The 19,322-nt window shown below is 38.6% G+C and overlaps 1 protein-coding gene across 2 annotated transcripts in view; it reads right to left on the reverse strand.

The window, feature by feature from the left end:
- The window catches only part of APMAP (adipocyte plasma membrane associated protein), a 32,265-nt gene that overhangs the window by 3,940 nt on the left and 9,003 nt on the right, over positions 1-19,322 (reverse strand). For both annotated transcript variants that reach the window (XM_081293155.1, XM_081293154.1), the window contains 6 exons: positions 14,173-14,288; positions 6,784-6,876; positions 5,210-5,326; positions 3,790-3,964; positions 3,083-3,217; positions 1,143-1,335 (listed from right to left, as the gene is read on the reverse strand). In XM_081293155.1, the coding sequence (XP_081149281.1) occupies positions 1,143-1,335; positions 3,083-3,217; positions 3,790-3,964; positions 5,210-5,326; positions 6,784-6,876; positions 14,173-14,288 (829 nt within the window). The remainder of the gene's footprint in view (positions 1-1,142; positions 1,336-3,082; positions 3,218-3,789; positions 3,965-5,209; positions 5,327-6,783; positions 6,877-14,172; positions 14,289-19,322) is intronic.

The raw sequence follows: 19,322 nt of genomic DNA on the forward strand, positions 1-19,322 counted from the left end.
AACTTATTTGCAAATGATTCATGGAAAAAAAAACTTTGTCCCCTATCTACTCATTTGTTATAAATTTAATATTGTTTCAAAACTAAAAAAATAGAATGTTCTGGTTGAGGAAAAGAGACACAACCCTCATCCCCAAGAGAAAGCATATGATAATCTCATTCTGGCTACAGGAACACAGACAGAAATTGAGCATAAACCATACTCAGCTCCAGTGGGTGAAAAATGAGTAAGAGGAGACATCATGGGTAAGGGGAATTATGGCTCAAATGAAGACCACTGAAGGCCAGGGGCCAACCTGACCAAGAATGTGAGCCCAAATACACAGCCCAATACAGTGGGCTCAATAACTGCTGCCTGCCACCTCCAGGACTCTAATTTACAAATATTTTATATCAATTTCAAATACCTATTCAACTTGCATTAAAGAAGCACCTGTGCAAGTTACTCCCCCACTGTGCAAATGTGCTGAGCTGTGATTCAGGGTATTTCATAAAGGCACTAGGAAAACTCTAGGATGATGCAAGAACAGAGAGATAAATGATAATAACATTATAACCACTGATATGGCCATGTTGAATGGGTTATGGCTAGCCATTGGTAGGGATGGATGATTTTGTTTTAATGGGAAAGAGTTTGGTATGTTAAGAGGTCATAACAAATGACCTGTGTGGCCACACATAATCCTATGGAGATAACAGGACACAGTGGGTGGTATGGAGATGAGTTTTTATGTGTGGCCACATGAAGAAGAGGAAGGTACCTGATAACTCTGTGGAGGAAAAGACAAGGAGGGTGGGTGTAGGGCAAAGTCACAGGGTCTGGAGAAGAGTGGAGACAGTTGGAAACAGCCATAGCAAAGAGGGAAGAATGAAACTGACAAGCAAGGTGGAGGCCCCAGAAATCATAATGATGGGTGACAAAAAAAAAAAAAAAAAAAAAAAAAAAAAAACCAGAAACAGAGAAACCAGAAGAGGACAGAGAATCAAAAAAGGCTCAAATGTTTAAATTTATATGTCAGGATGAAGAATAAAGTGGGCTTGTAAGTCATCATTATAGGGTACCAAATATTATAAGCAGAACTAGAAGAGATCATAATTAGATTAATTTACTTTTTTTTAAAGAATTATAGTTTTGATAGTTACCTTAAAAATGATTCTTTTAATATAGGGTCTCTCAGATAAGAAATCCAACATGGAAAACCCAGGATTAGGGCGAATGGTTGACATGGCGACCCAGTACCCCCCGGAACTGCTGGGTCGGATGTTGTCAGGAAATCCAGGCATGTTCTCCACAAACATATCAGCCCCTCCTTTCATCAAGCCAGATACATAGACCCTGAAAAATTTACCCAAGCAGGCAGTGAGTAGTAGCCCTCCAATCTGAGAAAAAAAAATTTACCAAACTGGTCTTGGTCCAAAAACAATTATGGAAACTACTGTAAATGTATCCATCATGCACACAAGCACAGCTGCCATGAGGACATTGTCAAGGGCCCCAGAGCAGCATGAATAGAGAAGAAGCAGGTGGTGTTGAGGGGACTAAGGCCCACCTGGCAGAGAAATGGAAAACAAGCTGTGCAGTAGCATTAAATCAAGATACTCTTTCAGACTTGCAACTCCCCAAAAGAATGAGAAAGGGAAGGAAGGAAACCTATCCTTGAACTTTGCTTTTACCATTTATGTCCATATTATTTTCTTGTTGTTGCTGTTGTTCATTAGAGTTGAATATAATAGTGGAATCCACTGTTATACATTCATACATGTACACAAAATAAATAATATAATTCGGCCAATATCATTCCCTAGTACTTCCCTTTTCTCTACCCTCCTCCCTACCCCAGCCCCTTTTCTCTACTGATCTCCCTACAATTTTCATTAGATTCCCTCCACCCCTGCCAAACTTTCTTTCCTTTTTCTTCTATAGCTTCCATATTTGAGATAAAACATACAACTCCTGACTTTGTGAGTTTGGCTTACTTTGATTAACACAATGTTCTCAAGTTCCACCCATTTTCCTGCAAATGACATAGTTTTACTCTTTACAGGTGAATAAAACTCTATTGTGTATATATACCACATTTTCTTTATCCATTCATTCATTGATGGACACCTAGGCTGGTTCCATAGTCTAGCTAACGTGAATTGTGCTCCTATAAATGTAGGAATTTATATATCACCATAGTATGCTGACTTTAATTCTTTGTTTTTCTCCTTATTTTTTATTGGCACATTATGCATAATGGTGGATTCTGTTGTCACATATTAGTATATGAACACAATATAACAATATACTTAAGCCAATATTCCCAAATATTTTCCCCACTCCCCTACTGCTCACTCCCTGGTCCTTTTCCTCTACTAATCTCCCCCTGCTTTTCTCCTACACACACTTTTCTTTTCCTTTTTCCTCCCTAGCATACACATAGGAAAAAAAAAAAAAAAAAAAACATGACCCCTAACCTTATGAGTTTGGCTTGTTTTGCTTAACATAACATTCATCCATTTTCCTGCAAATGATATAATTTCATTTTTTCTTTATGGCAAAATAAAACTCTATTGTGTATATCTACCGTGTCTGTCATTCATCCATTGACAGACACTTACACTGGTTCCATAATTTGGCTACTGTGAACTGTGTTGCTATAAACATGGGTATGCATGTATCAATATAGCATGCTGACTTTAATTCTTTAGGATAAATATTGAGAAGTGGTATAGCCAGGCCATATGGTGGTTCCATTCCTAGTCTTTCAAGGAACTTCCATACCGATTTCCATGGTGGTTATACTAATTTACAAAACCAACAGTATAAAAGTGTTCCTTTTTCTCCACTTTCTCTCCAGCAATTTATATTCTTGATGACTGCCATTTTGACTAGTATAAGATGAAATCTCAGTATAGTTTTAATATGCATTTCCCTAACTGCTAACAATGTTCAATATTTTATCATATACTTTTACCATTATTACAAAAGGGAGAGGTGCTCTGCTGCATCTCAGAGTTATGTCAACCATATTTCCACCCCATCCCAGGCTATGGTGAGCTCTGCTGAACAACTGATAGTTCAGTTAACACATACACACCTTCGTATCCTTGCCATGGTTGTTTCTGCTACCAGGACAAAATCTTCCTCAGGAGAAAGCTGGACTCCATTAGGGAATCGTAACTGGTCCAAAAGAACTTTCACTTCCTTGGTCACAGTATCATACTCTAGCAGGCTGTGAAGATCAAAAATGAAGGGTCACACAGTTAAGAGTCCATGGCCTTCAGTGGGCTTAGAGCTTTCCTTCCTATTCTGGGCCTCTGGAGCATGAGCTCTAGAAGGTGACTCAGCCTCCCACTGGAGTGACCAGGCCTTGGGGTCCTCTGTTTGAACCTTGTCTAAGGCTAGCCAGTGGGGGACTTTCCCCATCCACAGCAGATCCACAGCAGCCTCTTCCAGAGAACCCCACAATCGGTTAATTCACTGACCTAAGAGCTGGGTCAGCACTAGAAACACCAACACTCCAGTCATAGGAGTCTCCCTTCTGAGGAGTAGGCGGAAATGCAGGCCTGCTCTGGTACTTTGCCAGTCTGTCTAGACCCACCCCCTTGGATGGACTGGTCAGTTTCATTTTAGTTCCTCAAAGAGGAAATGATAGCTCTATCACTTGATTCCAAAAGCCATTCCTACAAGCAGAAATATTTTGCTCAGAAACACTCATATGGCTCCTAGAAGTAATGAGTTCTGATGAAGCTACCATGCCTGGCTGATTAGCTAACTTAGGGGAAGACTGAAGTGAACACTCACCGCCCATCATCAGTACCCTCCATGACCAGAAGCAGATAATCCCGTCTTTGCCATTTACTGCTGGAATCTGTAAAATAAATCTTCCTCCCATCCCGAGTGATGGTCAAATCATTCACAAAGGACATTTTCTTTCCCTCAATGGGTGTCTCAGAGGACAAAAGAAGTTTCACTTCACCTGAAGTTAGGAAAAACATTTGCTTTTACTTTAAGAACTTTCTTCTCAATAATTTCAAAACATTAATCAGCCTAAATGGTGTGAAAGGAAAAAACAAAATGAGCTTCTCCATTGTCATAGGTCAGAAGATTTGTTCTTTCTTATGTAAAAACAGCATATTAAAGCTAACATAATAAGGAAGGAGAGAAGAAAAAAAAGTATCAAGAGTGTTATGTTAAAGGCTTTAAAGTATTATTTTGCTTGAGAAAATATGAATGTTACATTCATTGGCTTTTAAGTAAAGAAGTAGCAGGAATATGTTCTTAAAAATAGCAAGGCTCAGTGACATGCACCACAGTTCCAGTTATTACAAAGGCTGAAGCAGGAGAATCACTTGAGCCACAGTCTGGGAAACACTGTAAGATAGAATCTGTCTAGACTAGGCTAGACTTAGACTGAAATAAAATAAACTAACAACATAAAATAACACTACAAAATAAAATTAAAAAGTAAAATATAAAATAACGAAATAAAAATAATAGAACATTTATTGAGTATTAAGCTCTTTTCATGTATAATCTAATTTAGATCTTGGCAGCAATACCACAAGACAGACCCAACTACTATCCCTATCTTATGCACGAAGAAACTGGGCATAGAGAAGCCAGGTAATGCATATAGTTGCACAGTCATCAAATGGCAGAGCAGGGGCTACTCAGGTGGCCAGTCTACAGGGTCCATGATCTGGCCCCTATAGACAGTCTCTTCCATGGCATAAACTGCCAACCAAGAAAGTACACAGAGCAAATATTGTAACACAGTCAAAGTGACATCATGACCAGTCAGGGGATGAAAAGGGAGAAAAAAGATGAAGAGCTGGAGAAAGAGAAAAGACAAAGGGGGTGGTAACAAAGAGATAAGAGAAAAAATAAATAGGAAGACAAGATACAGAAATATAAAGAAAAATAAAGATAAAAAGATAGGAAGAAAAGGTCTAAAATCCCCAAATGCACCTCCTTGAGACCCTGTGGCTAAAATACTAATAACAGAAGAAATCAACACAGATCAAATGCCATCACACAGAGAGATCTGATGGCTAAAACTAGTTGACATATGTAGGCAATGCTTTCGGTACCATTCAGTGAGTAAGGAAATATTAGAGTCTCTAGCAGACCATTCTTAACAAATCCTATTAAATCTACTTATACACACACCATATAAAAGAGCTGAAAACACCACAGAAGGAAACACTTTATTGTCACATACGTTTCTGAGGATTTACTTCAAACAGTCCCTTGTATGCATCAGCCACAAAAAGAGTTCCATTGGGCCCTGCCCGGATGCCCAGAGGTCTCCCACAAGCAGGTTCATCATCCCGGGTTTCTAGGAAGACAAACAGACAGGAATTGGTGATTGCCCTCCTCAGTGTACAAGTATCTCATCCATTTCTACCTAAATAGACATCATGATGTACAGAGCAAAAAGAGTCATAGCATTAGAACTAGACCAGTCCCTATAATGCTCACTTCATGATGTTCAACGTAGGTGCTACTGCAGAATACTCACTGAAGGTGCTCACTCCAGGGTATTCACTACAAGTGCTACTATTTAGATGTCCACAAAGAGTGCTCACTATGGGCGGTGGTGCTTGTGGGTACTCATTGCAAGGTGTTTAGTGTAGGTGTTTGGTGCTGGTGCTTACTGTGAGGTGCTCATTGTGGGTTGCTTACTGCCAAAACGAAACAGAAAAAGGCAGGCTAAATAATCAAGCTTAGAGTATGATCCATCATATAAAAAACTGAGTGGGCGTGAGTACCCATGAATAGAAAGACATCTGAAAAGTTACTCACTAAAATATCCATAACAATTACATCTGAGAAGCTAAGGTGATTTTTATTTTGTTTTTATTATGTTTGTATTCTTTCCATTTCATAATGAAAATGCATCATTTTACAAAAATATTCTAGCCATTAAAAATGGTAACTAGGGGTATAGCTCAATGGTGGAGAGCTTGTTCAGCACACACAAAGCCCTGAGTTCAATCCCCAACATCACAAAAAATTAAAAATAAAAATCCAGGCATGGTGGTGCATAGCAATAATCCCAACAACTTGGTAGGCTGAGGCAGGAAGAACCCAATTTTGAAGCCAGCCTCAGCAATGTAGCAAAACTTTCAGCAACTTAGTGAGACTCTGCCTCAAAATAAAACATTTTAAATAGGGGTAGGTTTGTAGCTCAGTGGTAAAGCAGCCCTGGTATCAATCTCCAGTTATATAAAATGACAATAAAAATAAAGTAAAATAAAATAGCATAAATAACATAAAATAACAAAATAACATAACAAAAAATAACAAAATAAAAATTAAAAGAAGCCTTGGACTATCAATTTTTAAACAGTGGAAGTCTTCTACTCTAGGTTTCCAAAACCTGCAATGATTTAAGAGCATTTCACTTTTAATGACACTGCTACAATTCTTCAAAAGCTAATACGGCCATTACACATGAGCATTCCAGTCATGATAAAGCCACCTACTTTTCTGTAACAGCACTTCAACATCATCAATTAACCTCTGAAACCACCACAAAAGTGACCACAACATGAGGAATAGTGAAGAGGTATAGCCCCACAAAGTATCCAACAGGTTCTATGGCTACCGTCCAGTTGGGTAACCACCAAGCCCTGTGAGGTCCAGCAACCAACCACCTGGCAAATGCAAATTCCACATCATGTTCTCTCTGCCAAATGGTCATGGCTTCTTCTTCTCCAAGGGTGAAGCTGGCTTCTAGAGAAAAGCAGTTCTACAGGTGGCACCTTTTTGAATGACTTGTCGCCCACTTACTGCATGGGCCCGAACCAAACCGGGCGATGGTCTCTATTTCACCACTTTCAAGTTTTACAACCCGGCCATCTGCTGTGCCAGTAAACATCACATCTGTTTTAAAAAACAAAGAAGGAAAAAGATTATTAAGAGTTGGCCCAAGAGGGGCTGGGGATGTGGCTCAAGCGGTAGCGTGCTCGCCTGGCATGTGTGCGGCCCAGGTTCAATCCTCAGCACCACATACAAAGATGTTGTGTCCACCGAAAACTAAAAAATAAATATTAAAATTCATTCTCTCTCTCTCTCTCTCTCTCTAAAAAAAAAAAAAAAAAAAAAAAAAAGAGTTGGCCCAAGAATTGTGGCCATACCACCTTCTTCCAAAATCGGAGGTGACTTGATTGTTTTTCATCTCATGAAATGAAATTGCAGTTCTGAGGATGAACAAGAGGTGATGTCTGAGAATTAAACTTACACTGACAAAACTGCAAGGGCCTAGGGAACTAGCATGTGGGTCTGATCCTGACCATACAGGTAGGGTAAAACACACAAAAATCAGTGATAAAAACTGAGAGGCTGCTATTGTCTAGTCCTAAAAGTCTAGACTGATACTCGGGACCCAGAGGCACAGATGCATGTTCACTTCAAGGCAATATCTGCTGCTGATGTCGATGACTTCCTACTAAAGAAGAAGAACTGCTCATTTGGGCAACATAGGTACTAAAATTAGAAAGAGAAGATTAGCATATCTTAAAGCAAGGATGATATAAAATTCATTAAACATTTCAGTTTTTAAATGATATATATTTAAACATGTAAACTCTAGGGCAACCACTATAAAAAGTTTTTAAAATATATATATGTGTGTATTTGTGTGTGTGTGTGTATTTTTTTTAACTGATACTCTTAGGGAGAAAACTGAATCATAAAAAATGTTTTTGGGTTTTTTTTCCCCAGTACTGGGGATTGAACCCAGGGTGCTCTACCACTGAGCCACATCTCCAGTCCTTTTTATTTTTGAATTTTGAGACAGGGTCTTGCTGAGTTGCTGAGGCTGGTCTTGAACTTGTGATCCTCCTGCCTCAATCTACCAAGTTGCTGGGGTTACAGGTGAGTACCACCACACCCACTTTAACAAAAGACACATACAGATTAAAAGTACAGGGATGGAGAAAGCATGACATACTACCACTAATCAAAAGAAAATAGAAGTAGCGATATTAATTTCACACAAAGCAGATTTCAGAGCAAGGAAAATTTTCAGGGATAAAGAGGGGCATTACATAATGATAATGTAAGATATAACAATCTTTAATATGGATATGCCTCACAACAGAACATCAAAAGATATAAGGCAAAAACTGTCAGAACTGCAAGATGAAATAAGATCTATCATGACCCTTCAACCCCCTTCTTCTACCCAGCAAGCAGAAAATTGCTAAGAACAAGGTTAAACTCAACAGCCCCACCAATATACTAGATTTAATTGACATCTAATTAATTATTTCATCCAACAATGGTAGAATACACTCAGATCTTCCTATTCACTAGTTTACTATGTGTGAATTCAACCAACCATGGATCAAAAATATTTGGGGAGGACTGGGATTGTGGCTCAGAGGTGGAGTGCTCGCTTAGCAGGCATGAGGCCCTGGGTTTGAACCTCAGCACAATAAATGTAAAATAAAGATACTGTGTCCACCTAAAACTAAAAAATAAATATTAAAAAAATATATTTGGGGAAAAAAGTGTCTATGATGAACATGAACATACTTTTTCTTGTCATTATTTCCTAAACAATGTAACAACTACTTATGGGATATTTACATTGTTTTAGGTATGATAGGTAATCTAGAGACAACTTAAAGTACATGGCAGAATATGCATAGGTGATATGCAAATTCCATGTCATTTAATAAAAGAGACTTGAGCATCTGCAGATTTAGGTATCTATGGAGGTCCTAGAACCAATTCCTGGAACATACCAAAGCCCAAATGTATACATTCTTCTCAAACTCATATAGAACACTCACCAACATAGACCACATTCTGGATCATAAAACATACCTTAGCAAATTTAAAAGAATATATCACAATACGAGATCTTAGATTTTACTACAGAGCTATAGTAACAAAAACAGCATGATATTGACACCAAAACAGACATGAAGACCAATGGTACAAAATAGAAACACAGAGACAAATCTTCTTCACAGAAAAAGAAATATGACTGGTCAACAAATATATGAAAAAAAGTTCAACATCTCTAGCAATTAGAGAAATGCAAATTAAAACTACAGTGAGATTTCATCTTACTCCAAGAACGGTACTATCAAGAATGCAAGTAACAATAAATGTTGGTGAGGATGTGGGGAAAAAGGTACACTCATAAATCATTGGTGGAACTGCAAATTGGTACAACCACTCTGGAAAGCAGTATGAAGATTCCTCAGAAAACTTGGAATTGAACCACCATTTGACCCAGTTATCCCACTCCTTGGTATACATCCAGAGGACTTAAAATCAGCATACTATGGTGACACAGCCATATCAATGTTTACAGCAGCTCAATTCACAATAGCTAAGCTATCTATGGAATCAACCTAGGTGCCTTTCAACAGATGAATGAATAAAGAAAATGTGATATATATACACACACACACACACACACACACACACACATACATACACACACACATACACACACACACAGTGGAATATTACTCAGCCATAAGAAGAATGTAATTATGACATTTGCCAGTAGATAAATGGAACTGGAGACTATCATGATAACTAGAATAAGCCAATCCCAAAAAAACAAATGCTAAGTTCTCTCTGATACGTGAATGCTAACACACAATAAGGGCAGGGGGAATAGAAGTTCATTGGATTAGACAAAAGGAAATGAAGGCCAGGGAGGGGAAATGGGAATAGAAAAGACAGTAGAATGAATCAGACATAACTTTCTTATATTCAGATATTAAGATGAACAAGACCAGTGTATCTCCATACCATGAATGATCACAGATTGGGGACTTCTAATCCATGTATGTATAATGTCAAAATACACAACAAATAAAATTTTGAAATAAAATATGGGTCAATGAAGAAATCTCATGAGAAATTAAAAATATTTTCAACTGAATACAAATGAAAATACAACTTATCAAAATTTGTGGGATACAGTGAAAATGGTATTCAAAGGAAAATGTCACATTGAACAAATATATTAGAAAAGAAAAATATATTTAAAATTAATACTCTTTAAGTTTTCAACTTAGGAAACTAGAAAAAGACAAGTAAACTAAATTCATCAGAAACAAGAGGAAACATCACAATGATGTTCACAAATTTGACAACCTGGATGAAATGGACCAATTCAATTCCTTGAAAGACACAATCTGCCAACACTACACAAGAAGAAATAGAAAATGAATAATCCTGTATCTATCAAAGAAATTGAATTGATAATTAACAACCTTTCAAGAGAGAAAGCATCAGGCTTAGAGGGGTTCACTGGTGAATTCTGCCAAACATTTAAGAAATTACAACCAATTTTCTAAAATTTCTTTCAGTAGATAGAAGCAGATAGAATACTTCCTAACTCATTCCATGAGTCCAACATGAACCCAAATACTAAAGCCAGAAAAAAATATTATGAGAAAATTATAAACCATCCTCTCACATGAATGTATACACAAAGATCCTCAACAAAAACAAATCCAACAATGTATAAAAAAGGCTATACATCACAACCGTGTGGAATTTATCCCAGGTATGTAAGGCTGTTCAACATTCAAAAATCAATAGGCTAAAAAGAGAAAAAAATCACATGATCATAATAATTGATTCAGAAAAAGAATCCAACAAAATCTAATACCCATCTATGATTTTTTTTTAAAAAAAAAAAAGGCTCTCAGCAAGCTAGGAATAGTGGGAAACTTCCTCAAATTGATAAAGAACTCCTTTCAACATGAAACTGATTAAAATAATTTTTAACAAAAGAAACTAAAAGGGGCAATACTCCATGCTCATGGATAGGAAGATTCAACATTATTAAGATGTCAGTTCTTCCTAAATTGAGCACAAATTCAATGCAAGCCCAATCAAAATCCCAGCAAATTATTTTGTGAATACCAACAAACTGATCCTAAAGTTTACATGGAAAGGCAAAAGACCTAAAAGAGCCAACATAATATTAAAGAAGAAGAAGAAATTCCAAAGATTGACAATGCCCAACTTCAAAACTCACTATAAAGCCATCACAATCAAGACAATCTGTTATTAGCAAAAGGCTACACAAATGGGTCAATGAAACAGAACGAAGGGCCCAGGAATAGATCTATATAAACATAATCAACTGATAGTTGACAAAGGAGCAGAGCTAATACACTGGAGAAAACAGTAGTGCTAAAACTGGACATGCAAAAAAGTTAATCTACTGTCATGTATGTAAGAAATAAATTTTTTTAAAAAAGTTAATCTAGACACAGATCTTACACACTTCACAAAATTAACTCAAAATGGACCACAGACCTAAATGTGAAATGCAAAATGATAAAAATTCCAGAAGACAACATAGGGTAAAATCTAGGTGGCCTTGGGTATGATAACTTTTAAGGCATGATTCATGAAGAAATAATTGACAAGCTAGACTGCATTAAAATTAAAAACATCTGTTCTGTGAAAGACATTGTCAAGAAAATGACAAGACAAGCCACAGCCTGGGAGAAAATATTTGTAAATACATCTGATAAACAAACAAACAACACAAACAACAACAAACCTGTTATCCAAAACAAAAAAACTCCTAAAGGATGTGAGGGTGATATGATCTTCATTGATCACCAGGTTAGATCTGGCTAATCTGACTGGCTAGGCAGGTGTCCTCTTCCTCCCTCACCACTCCGTGTGCATCCCTCCCAAAGCAGCTGCTCTATTAAAGAGGATAACCTTCCCCGATAGAAGAGGATAGTTCTTTGGTCAGGGTATAAGAGTAGCTGTTCCCCTGCTAGAACCTCCAAACAGTCTATCAAAGAAATCTTAAAATTCAAAAATGAGGAAATAAATAATCCAATTACAAAAATGATCAGGGGCTGTGGCTGTGGCTCAGGGGCTGTGGCTGTGGCTCAGCGGTAGCGCACTTGCTTTGGCATGTGTGAGGCACTGGGTTCAATCCTCAGCACCACGTATAAACAAATAAATAAAATAAAGATTTATCAACAATTTAAAAAAATTTTTTTAAATGATCAAAGGACCTGAACAGACACCTTATCAAAGAAGATCTACACGTGCCAAGTAAGCACATGAAAAGATGCTCAATATCCCATGTCATGAGAAAAAATACAAATAAAAACAAGTTCAAAAAGGCCAATATCCAAAACACTGACAATGAAAAATACTGACAAGGATGTAGAGCATCAGGAATGCTCACTCACTGCTAACAGGAATGACAAATGATACAATCACTTTGTAAGACAGTTTGAAGGTTTTTTGTTTTGTTTTTGTTTTTATAAAACTAAACTTACTCTTACCTTGTGATCCACCCTTTATGCTCCTTGGTATTTACCCAAATGAACTGAAATACTTACATCCACACACACACACACACAAAAAAATCAGCACACAGATATTTATATCAATTTTATTCATAATTGATAAAACTTGGAAACAACCACATGTCCATCATAGCAAATGGATAAATAACTCTGGTACACCCAGTCAATGGAATATGATTCAATGCTAAAAAGAAATGAGCTAGCAAGCCAAAAAAGAAATGGAGGAAACTCAAATGCATATTGTTAAGTAAAGAAGCCAATCTGAAAAGGCTATATACTGTATGATTCCAACTAGATGGCATTCTGGAAAAGGCAAAACTATGAAGACAATAAAAAGATCAATGGATGCTGAGTTTAAGAGAAAAGGGGAGATGAATCAGAGAGTGCAAAAGATTTTTAGGGCATTGAAAATATTCTGTATAATACTATAATAGTTAATACATCTGTCCAACCCATAGAATATATACCACCAAAAGTGAATCCTTATATAAATTCTAGATGCTGGGAGATAATGATGTCTAAGTGGGTACCACTCTGATGGGCAGAGTGCAGGAAAAGCACATGGTAAAACCCAACACTAACACCCATTCATGATAAAAACTTTTCTGGAAAACTCTGTACCTTCTGTTCAATTCTGCTGTAAGCCTAAAATTGTTCTTAAAAATAAAGTCTACTTTAAAATTAAGTATGTTAACTGGTAAATGCTTTTCTCCAGCACTTTGCTAATGCTAACAGCAAGCAGCCAGCCATCTCCAGGACAACCTCCAAATGAAGTGGCCGCAGAACAGGTCCCTGGTGACCTCCCTGTGGTTTACATCCACAAGGATGTAACTAGAGGTCCCTACTGGGCCTAACCAGAAATGCCACCCAGACTTCAACATGGAGAAAAGAAAAGAGATAGGACAAGCACTCTCTTTGAGAGGTAAGAAAAGGCCACCAGCTTGCACTTCAACTCCTACAGATCCCAGTTTTAAACTATAGTATTTTACTTTCCATAAAAAAAAAAAATTGTGAAATTTACTAATAAATGTCAATTTCTCTTTTTAAGATAAATATGAAGTTCTATCATGAAGTACTTATTCTTCCTGAAACAATTTTGACTTTTGCCAGCCAAAAACTATCCCAACGATTGCACAAAAGGGCCAGCCTAGGGTCCCATGTCAAAGAGCAGGGATTAGGCAAGAGAAGTTGCTCAAACATCTTTGGAGAGGCAGTTGGTGACTAGCATTAGAAGTATACTGGATGCACATGCCCACAGCCATTGCCCAGAAAACACTGGACTTCAGGGTGACTAGAGGCATTTTTGAAAGAAACTACTCAGAAATCCTGACCAGTTAAAGTGTGCCTTTTTAACCCCAAGCTTGATTCTCAATTTAACAGACAGAAATGCCTTGTTCTATATTGCTAGAGAGGCAAGCATTTGAACCAGACCCAATTCTAGTTCTCAAGCATAGGGAGGTGTGACAGTACCCACTTAAGTAGAGTGGAAATATTAAGAAACATTCTTCTTCATTTAAAAATGAGCTAAGAAATGATGTGCTGTCAAGTAAGACCTATCTAATGAATTAAACATAATGTCTGCATTTTGTCTTTTCCCTTTCACAACACTTTGAGTACATTAAGTGCTCTACAAAAACTTAGAATCATCCCCTTGCTAAAAAAGCATGCAACCTGGTCACAGGACACCAGCAAAAAGAACACTCCCATTGGGTCATCCCATAGGATGTCCATAGCTAAGAAACACATCTAGGGTTCCCCCACCCAACCCCTGCAGCTGTTCCCACAGAATCCAACCATACGAGCAACAACAGCTTGGAAGGCAACCAAGTCACTCCAGTTCCTAGGGTTTACTTACCTCCAATATTTACTATGGACTCTGGCCCAATAAGTTGGTTTTCAAATAGCCTTTCTGCCTGTCGCAACTTCGTATTTGGTTGCAGGACACCAAGCAAGATAGGGGGTTCTTTAAAGCTGTAAAATAATTAATTGTAAGAATTTGTCTGTAAAAATATACGAGAAGGAAAATGCTTATTGAAGATCATGTCAGCTCATTCTCACAATGGCCCCATCTCACCAAGAGCCACAGTACTTGAAGTAGCCTCTTAGAGCTGCCCAGGCTAGCCCCATTAACCTCCCACATCTCCTCTGTGCCACTCACAATAGACCCTCCATGCTGGGTCTTTGGCTGGTTGGTTGGATGTATGTGTGAGTGTGTTAGGGTTGGAACCCAGGGCCATGCACATGTGCACTTGTACACATGCTAGACAGAAACCCTTATCACTAGGCTACATCCCTGGCCCCGTGCTGGGTCTTGTCTTCACTAGGCACTTCTCATTTTAGATGTTTCTCCCTGGCTCTTCCTCTACCTGGAACATTAAACCCCTTATAAGCTCCTTTTCCCCCTTGTTCCTCCTTAGCAAGGCCTGCTCTGAATACCCAATTTAATGTTCAATAGCTCCCTGAGTCCAGACCCCTATCTGCTCTATTCTTTTATAACACTTGTCAGCTTCTCATGTACTATTTAATTTACTTTTCAGGTATATTTATGGTCTGTCTATATTTATTGCCCACTAGAACAGATATTTCATGAAATCGGGGATTCCTTTCCATGTTTAATTCTGCTGCATCCAAGCACCTAGTACCCAATCTGGCACACAGGAGGCTCCCAATGCACACTGTTGGGGGGAGGAAAGAGAAATATTTCCAAATCCTCTTCCCACCTTGCCCTCCAGCAAGGTAGTTTCTTAGCCTGCCCATCAGTGTGGAAGAACCAAGGGTCGACAGAGACAACTGAGGATGGAGAATGATTGGAAAGTAGGTAGGATAGAAAGCTTTCCTATCAAAGCATTTCACTCCCTGACACCACCTCTAAGTCAGCACTTGCATAGGACACAGATAACATCACCACCCACAAATCAAATTCCCTCTCCTTTCCTTATTCCCAATAATGGCTTTTTCCTGCAGTAAGGAAATACACTTTTAGGTTAACAGGGGGCTTAATTTCTAAAGGAAAAGAGCAAATATGCACTTGTGAAAGTGTCCTGCCTGCTTTGGCTAAGGAGTTGTGCACATCTGAGTTCAATTTTAACCTTGGGAAAGTCCATCTCCTGAGGTGAGTGTACAGAGTAAACTGCATATTGAGCACATAAAGCCCAGGGACGGAAAAACTCAACATCTCTACCACCATGCCCTTGGACTTGGGCTGAGTTCTTCCACAGGAAGTATTCAAGAAGTATTTGTGGAATCTAACTAATCAGCATATAGGACATGTTCCTGCTCACAAAGAGCCTGAATATAATCTCAGTAGGGAGAAAAAAAATAAAAAATAAAAAACTTATGAGAAAAAGAACTTATGCAAAGAACAAGCAAGAAAGGGTCCCCATACCAACAGCCAGACAGCAGCAGTCTCAACAAAAGGGAGTCAAAAGGAAACCCAAATCAGGCAGGGACTCAGGGTATCACCCAGCCAACAGGGCAGTATGAATTCTTATTAAAGCCAAGTGAACTTCTGCTAACTCTTGCTAACTCAATAGCTATGACAGTCACATTCATTTTCTAATTTTTATCCTATTTCTCTCCATGGTTCTGCCTGACCAGGATCACACTTCAATCTTTCCCCTGAGATCAAACTTCCTAAATATCTTTGCCAACTCGGTCAACTATAAATGTAGTAAGTCTTTCCCACACAAATGCATGTGTCCAGGACACAATCTTGTGGCACACCCTCCAAGCAGACACTGGCTCAGCAGCAGCTACTTGGGTATATACTCCAGCACTCTGAGAAAGGACTTAGTTTCTATCCAGAGAGGAACAAAAGGATTATTTTTCACGGAAGAATATGGATTTTTCTAGTCTTTTTAAAAATATATTTATCAGTCAGGTATGGTGGCATATGCATATAATCACAGCAACTTGGGAGGCTGAGGCAGAAGGATCACAAGTTTGAGACCAGCCTCAGAAATTTAGTGAGACCCTCAACAACTCAGTGAGACATTCTCGCAAAAAAAAAAAAAAAGGACTGGGATGTAGCTCAGTGGTAAAACACCACTGGGTTCAATTTCCAGTACCAAAAAAATAAATAAAATAAATAAATTTTTCAGTTACAGTAACATTTAAGGCAAAAAAAAAATATTTAGCAGTGCTTTGGAGAACAGATTTTGTTACTGTAACTTTTAAAAATGACAGAAAGAGCAATTCTATTAGCATATGAAAGCCTTTTCAATATTTCAGAAGTACACATTTTATTTCTAGGGTGAAACTATAAAACTGAAAAGATGATAAACTTAAAAAGTAGCAAAAACCTTTATGGGTAATCAGGAACATCAAAAGCATAATAAATTAAATACAGATAGTGCCCATGAGAGATTTGTAGAGGAAGGAGAAAAGAAGAGAAGCAGAGTCCCTCACATTCTGACCTCCTGCAGTAGGGAGCAACCTGGAACCTCACAGAGCTGTCTCAGGAAAACGATTCTAGTCCCATGGTGGTGGCTCACTTATCTGAGGCTGAGCATCACTAAGTTGATGCTTTTGTGTGTGTGTGTGTGTGTATGTATGTGTGTGTGTATAGTGTTGGGGATTAAAACCAAGGCCTTGTGCATGCTAGGTAAGCACTCTATAACTGAACCACATCCCCAGCCCCTGATGCTGGCTTTCTTACATCTATACAAAGCAACTAATAATGGCTTTGTCATCCTGCTCACATCTCACCACATTGACAAATAGACTTTCAAAGACTTTATCAACATCTTATAGAAATCAAATGTTGTATATGGTCTGTCTGGAATAGACATTCCTCTGATCTCCCACAATGGAAAAGGAAGGTAACTTTGGGGGCAATCTTTTGAAAAGCCTAGCAGCCTTCCTGATGACTTTGCTCCATAAGTATTAACTGCATAATCACCCAGTCTGGAAGAGCTACCACTCCTCTCCTCTCTGTCCCACCAGGCTTCTGGTCCATGTGCTCTCTGTGTTGTCTCTGATGTTTGAGAGGTCATCTAGTGCTCTGGAGGTAGCCTCACAAATATACTTCAGTAGCTGATCAGTCACTCAGCGCCTCCTCCTGGCCAGGTCCTGTTTACCTTCATGCCACTCACCAACTGCCTTGCAGAGAGATGGGGTAAAGCTGCCAAACCTATTGTGGTAACAGCACCACTTGCCTCATTGAGTGGGTCTCCTCCTTTTTTTGCTTGTTTCGCCCTGAACAAGGCTTTAAATGAGGCTTTTTTTAAGCTGTCATTAGCATTTTCTCCAAAGCTCAGTTCACTGCTGTTCCTGAACTCTCAGCAGGTCTTTGGCTTTTGCTCCATGAGTTGGGGCCCATCCTCCCAATATCTTAGCATGTCAGTCTTGTCTGAGCCCATGGGAGAGATTCCTGTCAATCACATGGTTTCATTTCACTTCTCCTCCCTTCCTTCCTCAACAGGCTTATCTACTCCATGGAGAGCACTTTCTTTGCTCAACATCACATCCTTATTGGGCCAAGTTTCCTCCCAGTTTCTGGCAGAGTTGCATGGCCCTCTTCCCACGGCATTTCATCATCATGCTTTCTACATATAAACTTGCTTTGCCTGAGATCAAAGGACTTCAGTCACTAAAGCCCCATCCTCCCCTCTCAGCTCTCTACTGCTCCCCCTTTTTCAAGGGTAGACCCTTGAAAATGCACTTCTGATCCCAAACTCTGGACACTGTTCACTCTCCTTTGCCATCTGGATCATCAAAGAAGGTCCAGAAAGTTTCTACTGGGGTAGGCTGAGCCGTCCTTCTATATGTTGAAAAGGGTTAGCAAGAGAGGTCCTTTGGAGAGAAGTCCCAGAATGTCCTCAAGTGTAGCTCAGGCAGAAAGCCACACTGGAGAACCTGCTGGCATACCAGGAATTAGAGGCTATGCCCTCAGAACTGACAAAGCCATAGTCTATTCTCAATCTCATTGTGTTTTCACAATACTTTGTACCTTTGCTAGTTCTAGTCAGTGATATTCTCTCTCTCTCTCTCTCTCTCTCTCTCTCTCTCTCTCTGTGTGGGGGGGTGTATGTGTGTTTGTGTGTATGTGTGTGAGAGAGAGAGACAGAGAGAGAGAGATGCAGGGGGTCAAACCAAGAATCCTGCACTTGCCAGGCAAGCACTCTACCACTAAACTACACTAAACTACATCCCCAGCTCCTTTATTAATTCTAAATCCAACAACAAAAATTGACTCTTGCCACATATGTCAATCTAAGCTCAGAACTGTGCCCTCTTTATGTCTCTGTATCCAAATGGGTACTGAACTTAGGCATACTAGGTGCTGAATACATTTTAAGTGAATTGAATCCAATATAAAATCTTAATTTTTATTTATAACAATATGTTGTTCATTTGTAAATGTTATATTCACTCTATAATTAAGCATGATTCTTGACTGAAGCTTTTGAAGCCTTACATGGACCGCTCATTTAAAATGAACTTCAGGCTATGTATAGTGGCGCATGCCTGTAATCCCAGCTATTCAGGAGACTGAGACAAGAGAAGCACAAGTTTGAGGCTAGCCTCAGCAACCTATCTGAAAATAAAAAATAAAAAGGGCTGGAGCTAGGCATGGTAGAGTATACCTGTAATCCCAGCGGCTGGGGAGGCTGAGGCAGGAGGATTGAAAGTTCAAAGCTAGCCTGAGCAAAATTGAGGTACTAAGCAACTCAGTGAGACCCTGTCTCTAAATAAAAAACAGAATAAGAATATATTTCAAGGGGTTCCTTTTTATAAGTTATAATTCACTATATTACTCATACAGCTCTACTGGAAAAAAAAGGCAATTTAGGAAAAACAGAACATTAATTCCAAGTTTTCAAAAAAAAGTCAGTTGATTATAAAATTTAAACAAGGTAACTTAATTAATCTTCACTGGTATATTCTTTTGCCACTTCAAATAAATCAGGGTTAGCATAAATATCTCTAATTGTTATGCTTCTCTTATTTTGATTTTTGTCCTTAATTTGTGCATGGTTTGAAACAATGACAGAGATAATATCA

This window comes from Spermophilus citellus, assembly GCF_964194105.1.
Source record: "Spermophilus citellus genome assembly, chromosome: 4".
In the NCBI taxonomy this organism is placed as follows: domain Eukaryota; kingdom Metazoa; phylum Chordata; class Mammalia; order Rodentia; family Sciuridae; genus Spermophilus; species Spermophilus citellus.